Here is a 13,262-nt window from a genome sequence, read left to right as displayed (position 1 = left end):
ATTGTTAACTCATCCTTCAAGACTTGTGATATCATTTCACTGCCAACTCTTTCGAGAAAAATTCTAATGAGTAATGACAATCGAAAAATAGTATCTCTAAAAACTTTCAAGTATTTGACGTTATGGTGCCGTATAAGTTATAACTTTAGGCTCGGTTTTGATTGGAAGAAAAATAACTATGCACATATTTTTTTCCCCCTTCAGGCCATGTTTTGGATTGCAAGAAAAAACATTTCTGATGGAAAAGTGGACAATTTTACAAATGTTTTTCCTTTCCAAAATTTTCTACAAAATTACAAGTTTACAACAATCAATACATGGAGTTGACTTTAAATAGAAACCAGTTTCTTAGAAATAATTCTGATAGAAATAATGTTCTTAGAAATAAATCCAAAATAACTACAATAGATATAATTTTCATGGAAATTATGTTCTCTTCACGTTTTAGAGGGAAATTAAATGAATATGGTTACTTGGAGCCTTGGAGGGCTAATCATTTCTATCTAGAGTTAATTAGCTTGGCCCTGTTTGGATTGTTGTAATTTTGTGGAAAAGAGTGTCAAGGAAATATATTTGTAAAATGAGATTTTATATGGTGTAAGCTATTATAGTCCCGTATTTTTCAAAAAGTACCGTACGGACCACACCACAGGATGATCCAAACCGTCCATGTGATGGAACACAACATAAATAGATTGTTACCCAAAAATCATTTCCATTGGATGATCCTCGCCCTCCGATCTATAGAGGTTTCCAACTTGGGATCATGCTTTGGAAATGATTTTTTGGGCAAAACATATTTACTCTGTGATCCCTGCCCCTCACATGGACGGATTGGAATTTTGGACCATCCTATAGTCGGTCCGTACGGTACTTTTAAAAAAGTAAGGGACTATATAATTTCTTTAAAGAGGAAAATGATTGTGAGCTTGAAGCTCATATAGCTTATATGAGCTTGAGGGCCCAAACACATGGGTCCCACATTTTTTGTGGTGATCCAAACCATTCATTTGCAAGGCTCCATCATGGATAGGGTGTGTACCAAAAATCAGCTCCATTGGATCATCCTAACACGTACAAAAGCGGAGGGCAAAAATGGGTAGATTTGTGGCAAACGGTGTCGGTCCATTTTGCCCTCCACTTTTGGATGGGTAAGGATGATCCTATAGAGCTGATTTTTTTGTACACACCCTATCTATGTAAGGGCGTTTCAAATGAATGCTTTGGATCCTTCTAACAATATGGACCCATGTGTTTGGGCCCTCAAGCTCATATAAGCTATATGAGGCCCAAACACATGGGTCCCACATTTTTTGTGGTGAGCCAAACCATTCATTTGTGGACAGCCCCATTTACGTAGTGTAAAGTACAAAAGAGGAGTCATGGATTCACACTGAATGGGGGGCTGCATGAAGTAAAAGTGGGGGGTCATGGGTAAATATCACTATCTATATGAATATATGATATACATGTCCAAAAGAAAAGAAACCTGAAACCCTAATCAGCGGCGCCTCTCTCCGACCGCCCACACCAAACCGGCAAACCCTAACCGGTGGTCTTCCCCAACCCATATCACCGACGTCCCTCGCCTCTCGCTCGGTACTCACTCCCTCTCTCTCTCTCTCTGACATGTTTTTCTTCTTGTTCTTCCATTCTTTTTTTTTTTTCAGAATAGGGTGGGTTAGGGTTTTCATACCAAAAAAAGAAGAAGATTAGGGGTGTCAATGGACCGACAATCTGATGTATTCAAAGGATCTTAATGTTAATGGATGTATTAGAGAATAAAATCAGATTTGGGGTTTTGGGTTTTGATTTTATCACTGTTTAACTTTTGATTCTACAGATTTGGATTTTTAGGGTTATCGTTTTTTTATTTTACACATTTTACAGATTTGAGGTTTAGGGTTTTCGGTTTTGATTTTTTAAATATTTTGTGTTATGGGCATTGATTTTATTGAGCTAAGGCTTTTATTAAGGCTTTGATGTTACTAATTTACAGATTTGGTAATGGGGGAGTTTTAAAAAAAAGTCTTCAATTCCAAACCAAATTGTTGAAAGATGATTAAAACTCTTGGAAAATTTATAGATAATATAAAGGAACTCATTACGGGGAAGGAAATATCTTGTTAAAAGATAGAAAGGAATTTAGTTATCAAATTTGAAAACGTAAAGGAAGGCTTGATCCAATACTGAGTCCCTAAGATTCTAATAGCTAAAAACATAGGATATTGTTCTCACTGTCTATAGTATAAATGATATGGCATGTGAGAAGTGAGTGGTTTGTATTCTAATGTGAATCCATGACAGTCAAGAGAAAGAACAGATAATCGAGATCAAGAAAGAAGGGTTATAGGATTAGAAAAGGGGAACACTTTGTGAACCAACCGATGGGAGCAGTTTATGAACTCAATTGAAGGTCTGCGATTTATATTTTATAAACCCAACCGGGAAGGGTGACGTAGGAAATGGGGAAAAAGAAGGGAAAGGAGAAAGATGGACTGAAGGAAAGAGAGAAGAGAGAAGATAAGAAAGAAAGTAAAAAAGGAGTTCAGGGATATTCAACTGGTTTCAAGGCCAACATGCCTTTCATATTTATAAGCTATGCAAGCCATACGAAAATTGAAAAAAAAAACTCCTAATACTTGTTGCAAACAACTCCTAGTTTTGCACTCTTATTATACTTAATTACTAACTCACTGCAATAAAACTCCTATTACATGGACTCTCTCTATTACAAGTAAACTAAGACTCTTCAAACCCACTAGGATTTCCAATTCACCATGGAGACTAACCTGCTTCAAGTCTCACAAAAACAAGAACCCCTTAATTTTCCATTGTGGGCCCTTGTGGTCACTTAATTACTAACTTCCTTAATTACTAACTCACGGCAATAAACTCATATTACATGGACTCTCTCTATTACAAGTAAACTAAGGCTCTTCAAACCCACTAGGATTTCCAACTCGCCATGGAGACAAACTCGCTTCAAGTCCCACAAAGAGAACTCCCTTAATTTTCCACTGTGGGCCCTTGTGGTCACTTGATAGCTCAAGTGATTAAGATTTTCAGAATAAACATGTGAATCCCATTTTAAATACTCACAGATTAAAGAAATCAAGTGATATTGGTGGGAAAAGACCGTGATACCAAACATCATGAACCTCGTACTGTTGCATCACAATTTCCTCAGGGGCCGGCATAGGAAATAATAACATGAAAATTAGGGTTAGACAACCCTCCTCAACACCAGAAGCTTACTACTATCATCCAACCTTCTTGTTGCCTGGGGAGCCCAAACCCTAGAGGGCTGAGATCTGATCTAAGGGGAGGGGGAGAGAGAGAGAGTAGGAGATTCCACACTAATCTGAATCCAATCACTAATAATTTCCTAAAAGACATTGGCAGTGAACCATACCACATTAGAGGCACACTAAATCACCTCCAATTTATGAATTTACCAATTGAGTTAGATTTATTGTTAAAAATCCCATCCCTCTTCCTTTTTTTTTTGAATGGTTCATAATTTCATATCCTTCCTGGTTATCCATTATATTTAAAGGAAATAAATCCCATCCTTCCTCCTTTTTTTGAATGGTTCATATCCTTCATGGTTATCAATATATGTAAAGGAAATAGTTTTTTTTCATAACAGCTGGTAAAGACAAGCTGAGTTTACGAAGAATCAAATCCGGGAATAGCTCTTGAAGAGATTGATTAGAGCACCATTTGTTGAGCCAGAAGCGAATTATATCCCCGGACTATACTCTAAACCTTATGTCTGGTGCAAACCGGAAATAGCTCTTGTAGGACTGTTGGGATTGCTATTCAATTTTTGGGTTTAACTGTTTTTTGATTCTTGGTAAAGTTTAAGGCATTCAAACATGCTATGCTAGTGAAATAACGAAGCTTTTACGTCTCCATAACTAATTGAGATAGGATAGGAGATAGGAGATCAAACTCGAGAAAATAGAGGTTGGAGCTAATGATGAAGAAATAAGGCATCTCTAGATGGGTTCAGGTCTAAAATTTTGGGATCTATTACAGTCATTGTTTTATTTTTTTTTGTGTGCGCGGTGAAACAGCAATAATTGAGCAGTGATGGCGGGGGTTACCCAGCAAAGTAGGAAGCTGGTGAACTTGGGCTCCTTTTATTCCCCATCAACCGTGATAAAGAAGGGAAGTAGATGGAGATGAAAGTTAGCACTACATTTTAGGGTGACTCAACATGAGTAGAGAAATCCGTTGAGCCACCAACAATTGCAAAACTAATTAAATCAAATTGTAAGTAAATATAGTGACTGCACTAAACTCGATCATACTTGAGCATGGCCAGGGAAACCTCAGTCAACTAATAAACAAAGAAACACAGAGATGAAAAGAGCAGAAAGAATGAGTACCCGGAACTAGGATGGTGGATGAGTTTTGCGTAACAGTGGTGGAATTTGAATGATGATTAATAATCTTCCTAGTTTCTTCAGTTTGTTTTTGGAAATTCATTTATGTAAGTTACTGGGAACGAATAACTTAAGGAAAATTGAGTTTGTTGCACTAACTCATCTTTTCTTTTATGATTTAAACAGCTGTCAAAGGTTATTGCAGTTCCCAAAAAGCTCTCAGAATCCAGTTAAAAAAGAAAAGACAAGCTGAGTTTGTGCAATTATTAAAACATGGTAGACCAAATATCAGTAGCCTTTATTTACAGAATATCAGAATAGTTGGATTCAGAAAAGACAAAGTACAAACAGACAAAACTCATGGAGTTAAAGTTGGTCATGATGCTACCTTGATACCAGTAGTTTGTAGTAGGAGAAAGAAGAAGAAGAGTAGGGCACCTAGGGTACACTATTCTTGCAAGTTACAACTAAGAACCCAACCTGTACTTAGACGCACCTTTTTAAATTCTAAAAGACTACCTATACTCTTATACAGTTTTCTTCTACAGCTGGAAGGTTGTTTGTTTGTTTATGGCTTTTTTTTTTCCGATAAAAAGCTGGAAGCTTGTTATGTCAATGATACCTGCAGGCAAGCTTGATTGCGATCTGAAATTTTATTGTGAGCTATTAAAATTGTTGCTCTTCTAAGATTTGAGTGCACTGCATTCTTACCCCTCCAATAAATGAATATTATTGCCTGAAGAAGCTCCATTTTGGTATTCTATTTATTTTGTTAGCTATCATGATCTGATGATTTGTTTCTTCATTTCCTGTCTTTCAGGAGCAATGTATGATAATCTGGGAACACAGCCTGGCATGCAGGGACCCCCATTAAACCGAACCCAGCCTGGCATGCAGGGACCCCCATTAAACCCCCAGCCTAACCCATTTGGGAATGCATTCTATGGTGCTGGATCAGGGCTAATCCGAGGTGGACTGGGTGCTTACGGCGAGAGAATCTTGGGATCGAGCTCCGAGTATGTGCAGAGCAATGTATGGAATATTCTCAACACTTGCAATCTACCATAAGAAAAATAGTAAATAACATAAACTCAACACCCACCACCACCACCACCACCACCCCCACACACACAAATACACACCTCCTTCATCATATGATAAATATAGGGGAGTGATAAATCGACCCCCATATATCTTAAATCGACTCCCCATGTGTCTTTCTCTCGCCTCTGGGTTAGAGAGAGAGAGAAAGAGGAGAGAGATAGACACATGGGGGGTCGATTTAAGATATTTGGGAGTCGATTTATCACTGCCCTAAATATATTTGAAATGGTTTTCTGTATTGAATTTCCACATATCATCTACCTTGTGAACAGATCAGCAGGTATTTCTCCGATCCTCAATATTATTTTCAAGTGAATGATCAGTATGTTAGGAACAAGTTGAAGGTGATCTTGTTTCCGTTCTTCCACAGGGTACACAATCTATTTCACACTTTTACAGTTTGGGTCTCTTTCTTTCTCAAAAGGTACTTATTATCAAATATCTGTATGTTCGATAACAGGGACATTGGACAAGGATAACTGAGCCAGTTGGAGGCAGGCTCTCCTACAAACCTCCAGTTTACGATATAAATGCTCCGGATTTGTACATTCCATTCATGGCATTTGGGACTTATGTCGTACTCGCTGGCTTCTCATTGGGTCTTCTTGGAAAGTGAGACATTAACGCTTAAAACTTTTTTAGTTCTCTCTTTAGCAGCTCTCTCTCTCTCTCTCAGTTTTGTCTCCCTTTTTTTTTTTGGATGACAAAGGGTATCCCCACCCCATTTTAGGGCGGGACTACTCCCTATGGATGTTTCAGTTTTATCACAGTTTTCTCTTAATCCTCAATCTGCAGGTTTAGCCCAGAAGCTTTGAGTCTACAATTCACAAAGGGACTTCTTGGATGGTTTTTGCAAGTTGCACTGCTTAAAGGAATGTTATATTTACTGGGGAGTGGGGAGGCACCATTGTTGGACATTGTGGCCTATGGTGGGTATGCTTTCACTGGCTTGTCCCTGGCTGTTTTGGCTGGGATCTTTTTTTGGAGTTACGCATACTACCTGCTGACGGCATTGATGTGCGTTTCTATGGGTGGGTTCTTGGTGAAGACCATGAAAAGGGTTTTGTTCGCCGAGGTACGGAGTTACGACAGGTATTCTAGCAGGCACCACTACCTTTTACTTTCCTTGGCCGTCATGCAATTTCCCTTGTTTTTCTGGCTTGGTAACGTCGGATCATGAATATCATCACCTCCTCTTTGGAACTATGTTCTTCAACTTGTTTAAGGTTGTTTGACAGATTTTTAGATGGCATTTGTGCTCCTCCTTCAGTTATTTGTGCCCGCAAAGGTGTTTAGTCTGAATAATTGAAAAATTCTTGAAAATTTTTTTTAGTCACCCTGTTTAACCTGTTTTAAACTTTTTTTTTTTGAAATTAAATGTGATGTTTCCAAATTAAACCCAAAATTTCCCAATTAAATGCAACTTTGATGAATAACTCCAATTTGTCAGATATTATTTGTAAATCCCTTGAAAAATTCAAAATGATTGAAAGTGACACTATTGGTGAAAGTCTAACTGACATTCTAATCTAGAATATGCACACACACTTAAAACATTGTTCCATGTTTTATGTTGGATTTTATTCAGAAAAACTATGCATATTTCTTAGACATAACAAGCTTCCAGCCCCCTCTAGGGTATTTATGGCTCTCTTTTTACACGGGCTGGACCGGGGAATAAAAGGGGGCAAATTTATCAATCCCCTTTGTATTTTTTTCGGAAGTAACTTGAGATCTTCTTGATACAGAAACCAAAGCTAGCTCCCTATTTGCCCTTTTGGTCTCTACTAGGTAATTAGCGTTTCTTAAATGGGTACTACAAATATGAAAATCCAGGCAATGAAAAGGGAAGATGGCATGAAACTTCCATGCTGCTCCGTATCTTTTGAGGCAAAATGGGCATAAAACAAAATTTACCCTCATTTTCAAACTTAAAAAACAGGTGTAAAATTTGTTTTACCCCCATTTTTAAACTTAAACGAAACGAAGAATGCCTCCTAGCCCAATCCTACTCCAACTCTTGTTGATGCTCGATCCTGATCTTCATCTTCTATTAATTCTGTCTTCTTTTAAATGATTCTTTGTGTGCTCATTGTTGGAATGAAACTAACTAGATGGAGAGCGAATAATGAGACTAACTGTCTTGTTACCAATTCAAAGAGCTTGAATTCATTAAAATGGTTTATAGCATAAAAAGATATAAGACTCAAATTATAGTTTACCATTCAAATCTGAGTTAACCCTTCTTCAACATATGTAGCTTTCTTAAGTAATAACTAACACACTATCAAATGTAAAATATAGATAAAGGGGAGATGATATTTTCACTCCCCCTGCATTACGAGCACACCCCCTTATAACCTGATGTGCAGTGAAAAATGAGCAACTTTATGTCAAATCATGTTATAAGGGGAGTGTGGAAGTAATGCGGCGGTAAACTAAAGGGAAGTGATATTTACGCCCCTTTTCATCACCAGGGACACTGGCGCTCAAGGCCACTAGATTCTTCTGACATCAAGTACATTAGGCCTCCTTTAGTCGTGATGAAAAGGGGCGTAAATATCACTTTCCAAACTAAATGACATGTACATTAGCTTTTGCTTTCAAATGCTCTGTATTGCAAAGACGATTGTTTATAACTCCATCTTCGATCAAGTGTCGAATTAAATGATTCTTAACGCTTATGTGCTTTCTTTTGTCATGAAAAATTGGAGTATTTGTCAGTTCAATCGCCGAGGTATTATCACAAAACAAATTTGCACCTTTTGCTTTCAAATGCTCAGGCAAAGAGCTCAACAACCCGCCAAAGCTAATGCAAGATATTCTACTTCCCACACAGAGAGCAATACATGATTCTTTCTTTGATGCTTTGATGCCAAAGAAATTACACTCAAAGCAATAATAAAAAAACATAGCCGGCGGTGTTTTTGCTATCATCTACAGTTCCATCCCAATCGTTATCAGAAGCAGCTCTTGGTTAAGACCGAGCCCAACAACAGTCTTTTTAGCATTTATTTATTTAATATAATCTATGCTTAACCAAATAATTGAAGGGAAATTTAGCCTCATTTTGATATAAAATGTTTGAAATTTATTAATTTCTATGGAAGGTATTGATGGCAAATACATACACGGAGAAAATGTTTGTGAGCTGGAGCTCATTCACTAACACAGAGGGCTCACAATGTTCGGATTTTCCAAAGCACTCATTTGATAGGCCCTCGTATAGATAGGGTGTGCCCAAAAAATCAGCTTCATAGGATCAACCTAACTCAATGAAGTTGATATTTTGGGCACACCCTATCTATACGAGGGCCTTTCAAATGAGTGCTTTGGATCACCCGAACAATCTGGCCCCTAGCTCATATAAGCTTATATGAGCTCTAGCTCACAAACATTTTCCCCTACATACATATGTACTATTTAACTGTATGCACCACCTCCAATGCCCTCTGAGAACATAATAGCTGTAGAGACATCAGACATGTACATGTGAAAACAAGATACAACGTTCCTACACTTTGTTTGAGCCGTTCGTGCCAATATCAATTTAAATAGTAGGATTTCGACGCCATTCAAAGCATCGTCTCCCACACACAATAGTTCCCCTGCTAGTCCCTGCTAAGAAGGCAAGTAGATGATTCATATGAGGGTGTTTTTATCATTTTCATGATCTTCTACAATATAAAGAAGATTTTTCCAATTGGGTCCAATCAGATGGACGGTTTGGATTAAATATAGGTTGGGCCCACAACGTAATAGTGAGCCCCACCCCACCATTCAATGACAATGTAGGATCGAGGTTTCAGCCCCAAACAGAACGAGAGATTTTGAGTGTAGCAATGAAAGACTCAGTCAAGCATTTCAGGAAATTGCTTTTGTTACTACTAGGCTTACTATTTTATTTCCATACCCCTTTGTTTTGGTAGGTACACTTGGTTCTTTCCTAACAGTCACTTGGATGTGATCCGATCCGTTGATCAGATTATAGTGCAGATGCCCGTCCCACTCCGATTTCCATCGAAGATTCTGAATTGTTCAGATAATCTAAGCCGTTAATTTTTATAGACCTTAGTCTTGAGGATCGGATTTTCGGCAAGGAACGAGAACGATGTGGCCCACCTCAGATTGATTCCAATGTGACCCACACGGTCCTTGTCCCACGCGGAACTAACATCCCGTCCTTAAGATTAACGCTACAAAAATCAATGGTTTAGGTTCTATTGGAATATACCTAAACAACCTAAACTAAGGATAATCTAATCAAGGTGAGATAAACAATAATGGGCCGGACTTATGATCTATTTCAGATCAACGGATCCAATCAGGCCCACATAGAATACGGGCCCATAAAGTGACTGTTAGAAAATAGCCTAACATGCACCTTCTCTTTAGAATTTTGCATTGAAACGTGCTAAATTGACAGTCGATAGAAACTTCTGAAATAAAGAAAGGCGGGGGTGTGTATCTATCAAAATAAGAGATGGGACTATTTCTCTGTTTCTTCCCAATGTCCTCATTGATTTCTTAATCAGGATTAAGGAACATCTAGCTGAAAACAAAACAGAGAAACCTCCTGACCAGTTTTTTGCAAAAACCCAGAAAATGAAACCCAGTTTCTGCACAAAAATCCTAAAAAAAAAATAACAGAAAATGTAGGGATTTTTCTGATATACTTTTCCTTATTCAGAGAGAAGAAAACTTACATTTTGCAATGGAGTTGAAACTACACTTTTTTCTTCTTCTTCTTCCTCATATCACCTGTTTCTGCTCTCTCTCTCTCTCTCTCTCTCTCTCTCTTCACTTCTCTTTTGTCTTTCGAAACCGAGAACCCGTTTATATAAAATTTCCCACTCCAAAAGCTTTATAACATTTCCCCAAAAATAGAAATAGAAATTAAAACTAAATAGAAAAAACAGTCCACCTTGCAAATGCCTGCTGAAAACTAATTTAGTCTTTTTTGGGGGTTTTTTCCTTTCCATAATGGCAAAATAATATTTGTAAAATGACTATAATGACCCTAATCTTTTACAAATTGGCCTAAATAACAATTGCCCCCCATTCAAATGTTTTTTTTTTTTGGATTCTTAGTAAATTACCAAAAGGACCTTTTTCTTGTAGTTATTTTACAAGAGTACCCCTAAATATGAATGAAATTATATGAATATGAATGAAATTATACTTACCCCTACCCTTCTTCTAAGAATTGAGTGTTCTCTTAGGAGGAATGAGACTATTATTCATTTTAATGTGTAGTATGGTCAATTTAAATAAATATTTCGTCACGATAAGGGTTAATTTGACAACAACCAAATTTATTTAACAAAAAATTTTAAAAATTGAATTAAATGAAATAAAAAGGGAAGGTTTTATACCGACTAACCCGCGGGAAGGCAATAAGAGCAAATCTTCGCCTGGTACAAAAAAGGTATAAGAAATAAAAAAGGAAGTTTTTATCGCCTATGAACGTGGATAAGAGCAAATCTTTGCCTTGTCAGCAAAAGATTACAACGCGCTCTAATCCAATGACATTACGCGCCGATGATTAAATGTTATAGAGTTGAGAGAGAGAAAGATGGATGCATTCTAAATATCTGAGGTGTCTCATAAATAGGGTTGCAACTTGGGTCGGGTTTTGAGAACCTTAACCTACGCAAGAAATAATCTCGGGTTGGGGTTTTAATGTTTAGCTTATAATGACTAAGTTCAAAAGAAAGCACCATAACTTCACAGTAAAAATCTTTAGATATATCAAGCGCATAAATTTAAGAAAACTATTTTTTCCACATTACCAATCTGATTAGTGAAAACACAATTATATCAGTATACTGGAAAAATAATTTGTAATATCATTCAAGAGAGTTAAGAAAGTCATAGTGCACCAACAAGAGTCGGGTTGGGTTTGGGTTTTTTGTTCTTTAAACCCGACCAACTGGAGATTGGTTCCGACCGAACACCTTGCTCCAGAGTTACGGTATGTGCGCCTTGCTCATGTCGCATATGACAAGTTAAGAATCATGGTGAGATGAAGGTTTATCAGAGGTTTACCATTTCTCAATAATGGAGGAGATTGCTGGATGTCATTTTAGAAAATCACATCTTCAACCATTCCCTCATTCATAGTTCTATTCAAAATGACCGTTGGAGTTTGTTCACTATGATGTATGCAGTCCAATGAAGCAAAAGTCTATAAGTGGAAACCGTTATTTTCTTATATTTGTCGATGATTTTTCGAGATACATGTAGGTGTATTTTCTACAAGAGAAATCTGAAGTATTTGAAAAGATCAAAGATTTTCGTACACATGTGCAAGCTGAAACGGGGTTTAAGATTGGTTGTTTGAGAATTGATAACGGTGAAGAATGTATTTCTAAGTTTCTTTCCGACTATCTGAGGGATCACAAGATCAGAAGACAATTCACCTATCAAGACACCCCACAACAGAACATAATTGCAGAGAGAAAGAACATGCACTTAATTGAAATGTGTCGGAGCATGTTACATGAGAGAAAATGTCCGTCCTCAATATTGGACAAAGTGTTCTTGCACGGCCGTATATGCGACTAATTGACTACCGCAACAATGACTTGGCTATGTGTCACCTTACTAGAAGCTCACTGGCAAGAGGCCATCAGCTAAGCACTTAAATTTTTTGGTCATGTTTCCTATGTACTCGTACCAAAGCTGATAAGAACAATGATGGAGAAAGCGGCAGTTCGAGCCATGTTCATCAGTTATGATGATATTTAGTAGATAAACTAAGGAGTTTGATTTTATCTGAATGTAGGTAGCTTGGTTACCAGGTAAAACTAAACGAAATTACATGAATTGAATAAAAGCTTGAGCGTGGGCATCAAAAGAATGCTTCCACGTTTTTTTCAAGTGTATCCACGGTCTTGCACAACGTTCTTTGCATATGTAGTGTTTTCTCTTTCTTTGCTACATTTAATCTCGATTACTTTGCAAAGCAATTCCTTTCTTCTTGTTACTTTCTTTCTTCCAAAATTACCAAAGAGGTTTGCAACAACCTTAATCGTAATTAAGAAAATCTGAACAGATAAATTAGTAGGGCCAAGTCCATATATAGTGAGGGGTTGTAGGTTGGAATGATTGTAGTGCAAGGCAGATGGTTGGGCATGGTCGGGGAAAGTTTATTTTTTTTATTTGCTGTAGTATAAGACCTGCCCATGGCACGGTGAAGGAAGAAAGAACTCAGATTTTTGTTGTTTTTTTGTTAAGTCTTTCTGGCTCAGGATTAGGGGTGCAACTTGGGTCGGGCTCAACCTGAAAGGTTCAATCCGATTTTTGCTCGGTTGGGTTGGGTTGGCATTTTTTAGGGTTGGGTTACGGTTGAGGACTTGGCAACCCGACCCGACCCGACCCGAACCCGACCTCCGTCTGCTAATTTTCTAATGATTTTCTTTGATTATGCCTTTTTTTTTTCTTGTATTTTTCTATTTGTCCTAGATGAACCCAAACAAAATCCGACACAACTAGACCCGATTTGGAGGCGGGTTGGGTTAGGGTTGACCATCCTCAACCTGAGGCTCGGGTTGGGTCGGGTTAGGGTTGAGGAAATGCTATCTCGGGTTGGGTTAGGGTTGGCCTCAATCCGACCCGAGTTGCACCCCTACTCAGGGTATGCCTTGGCCAACTTTATTCGATACTATGTAATGCTAGCTGGGACTCCTGGTCCCCAATGTATTTTTCATAGTATCAATGAAAATATGTCATCTTTCAAAAAAAATAAAAAATAAAAATAAA

General features: G+C 37.7%; 1 protein-coding gene across 2 annotated transcripts; it reads left to right on the top strand.

Annotated features, from left to right (window-relative positions):
• The first annotated feature begins 1,447 nt into the window (after positions 1 to 1,447).
• LOC143875817 (uncharacterized) lies at positions 1,448 to 6,834 on the top strand. Of its 2 annotated transcripts, XM_077377415.1 has the most exons (6): positions 1,448 to 1,599; positions 5,215 to 5,244; positions 5,281 to 5,426; positions 5,771 to 5,869; positions 5,959 to 6,110; positions 6,294 to 6,834. In XM_077377415.1, the coding sequence occupies exons 2-6, from the start codon at positions 5,220 to 5,222 to the stop codon at positions 6,676 to 6,678; spliced, it is 807 nt and encodes a 268-aa protein (XP_077233530.1). In that variant the 5' UTR covers positions 1,448 to 1,599; positions 5,215 to 5,219; the 3' UTR covers positions 6,679 to 6,834. The 2 variants fall into 2 exon arrangements, with proteins under 2 accessions (XP_077233530.1, XP_077233529.1); XM_077377414.1 differs by having other exon boundaries at positions 1,452 to 1,599; positions 5,215 to 5,426.
• Positions 6,835 to 13,262: the final 6,428 nt, after the last annotated feature.

This window comes from Tasmannia lanceolata, unplaced genomic scaffold (assembly GCF_043159265.1).
Source record: "Tasmannia lanceolata isolate RefF3 unplaced genomic scaffold, GAP_Taslan_0.1 ptg000004l, whole genome shotgun sequence".
Taxonomy (NCBI): Eukaryota; Viridiplantae; Streptophyta; class Magnoliopsida; order Canellales; family Winteraceae; genus Tasmannia; species Tasmannia lanceolata.
Note: the sequence above shows the minus strand (reverse complement) of the source record. Positions and strands in the feature narration are given on the sequence as shown.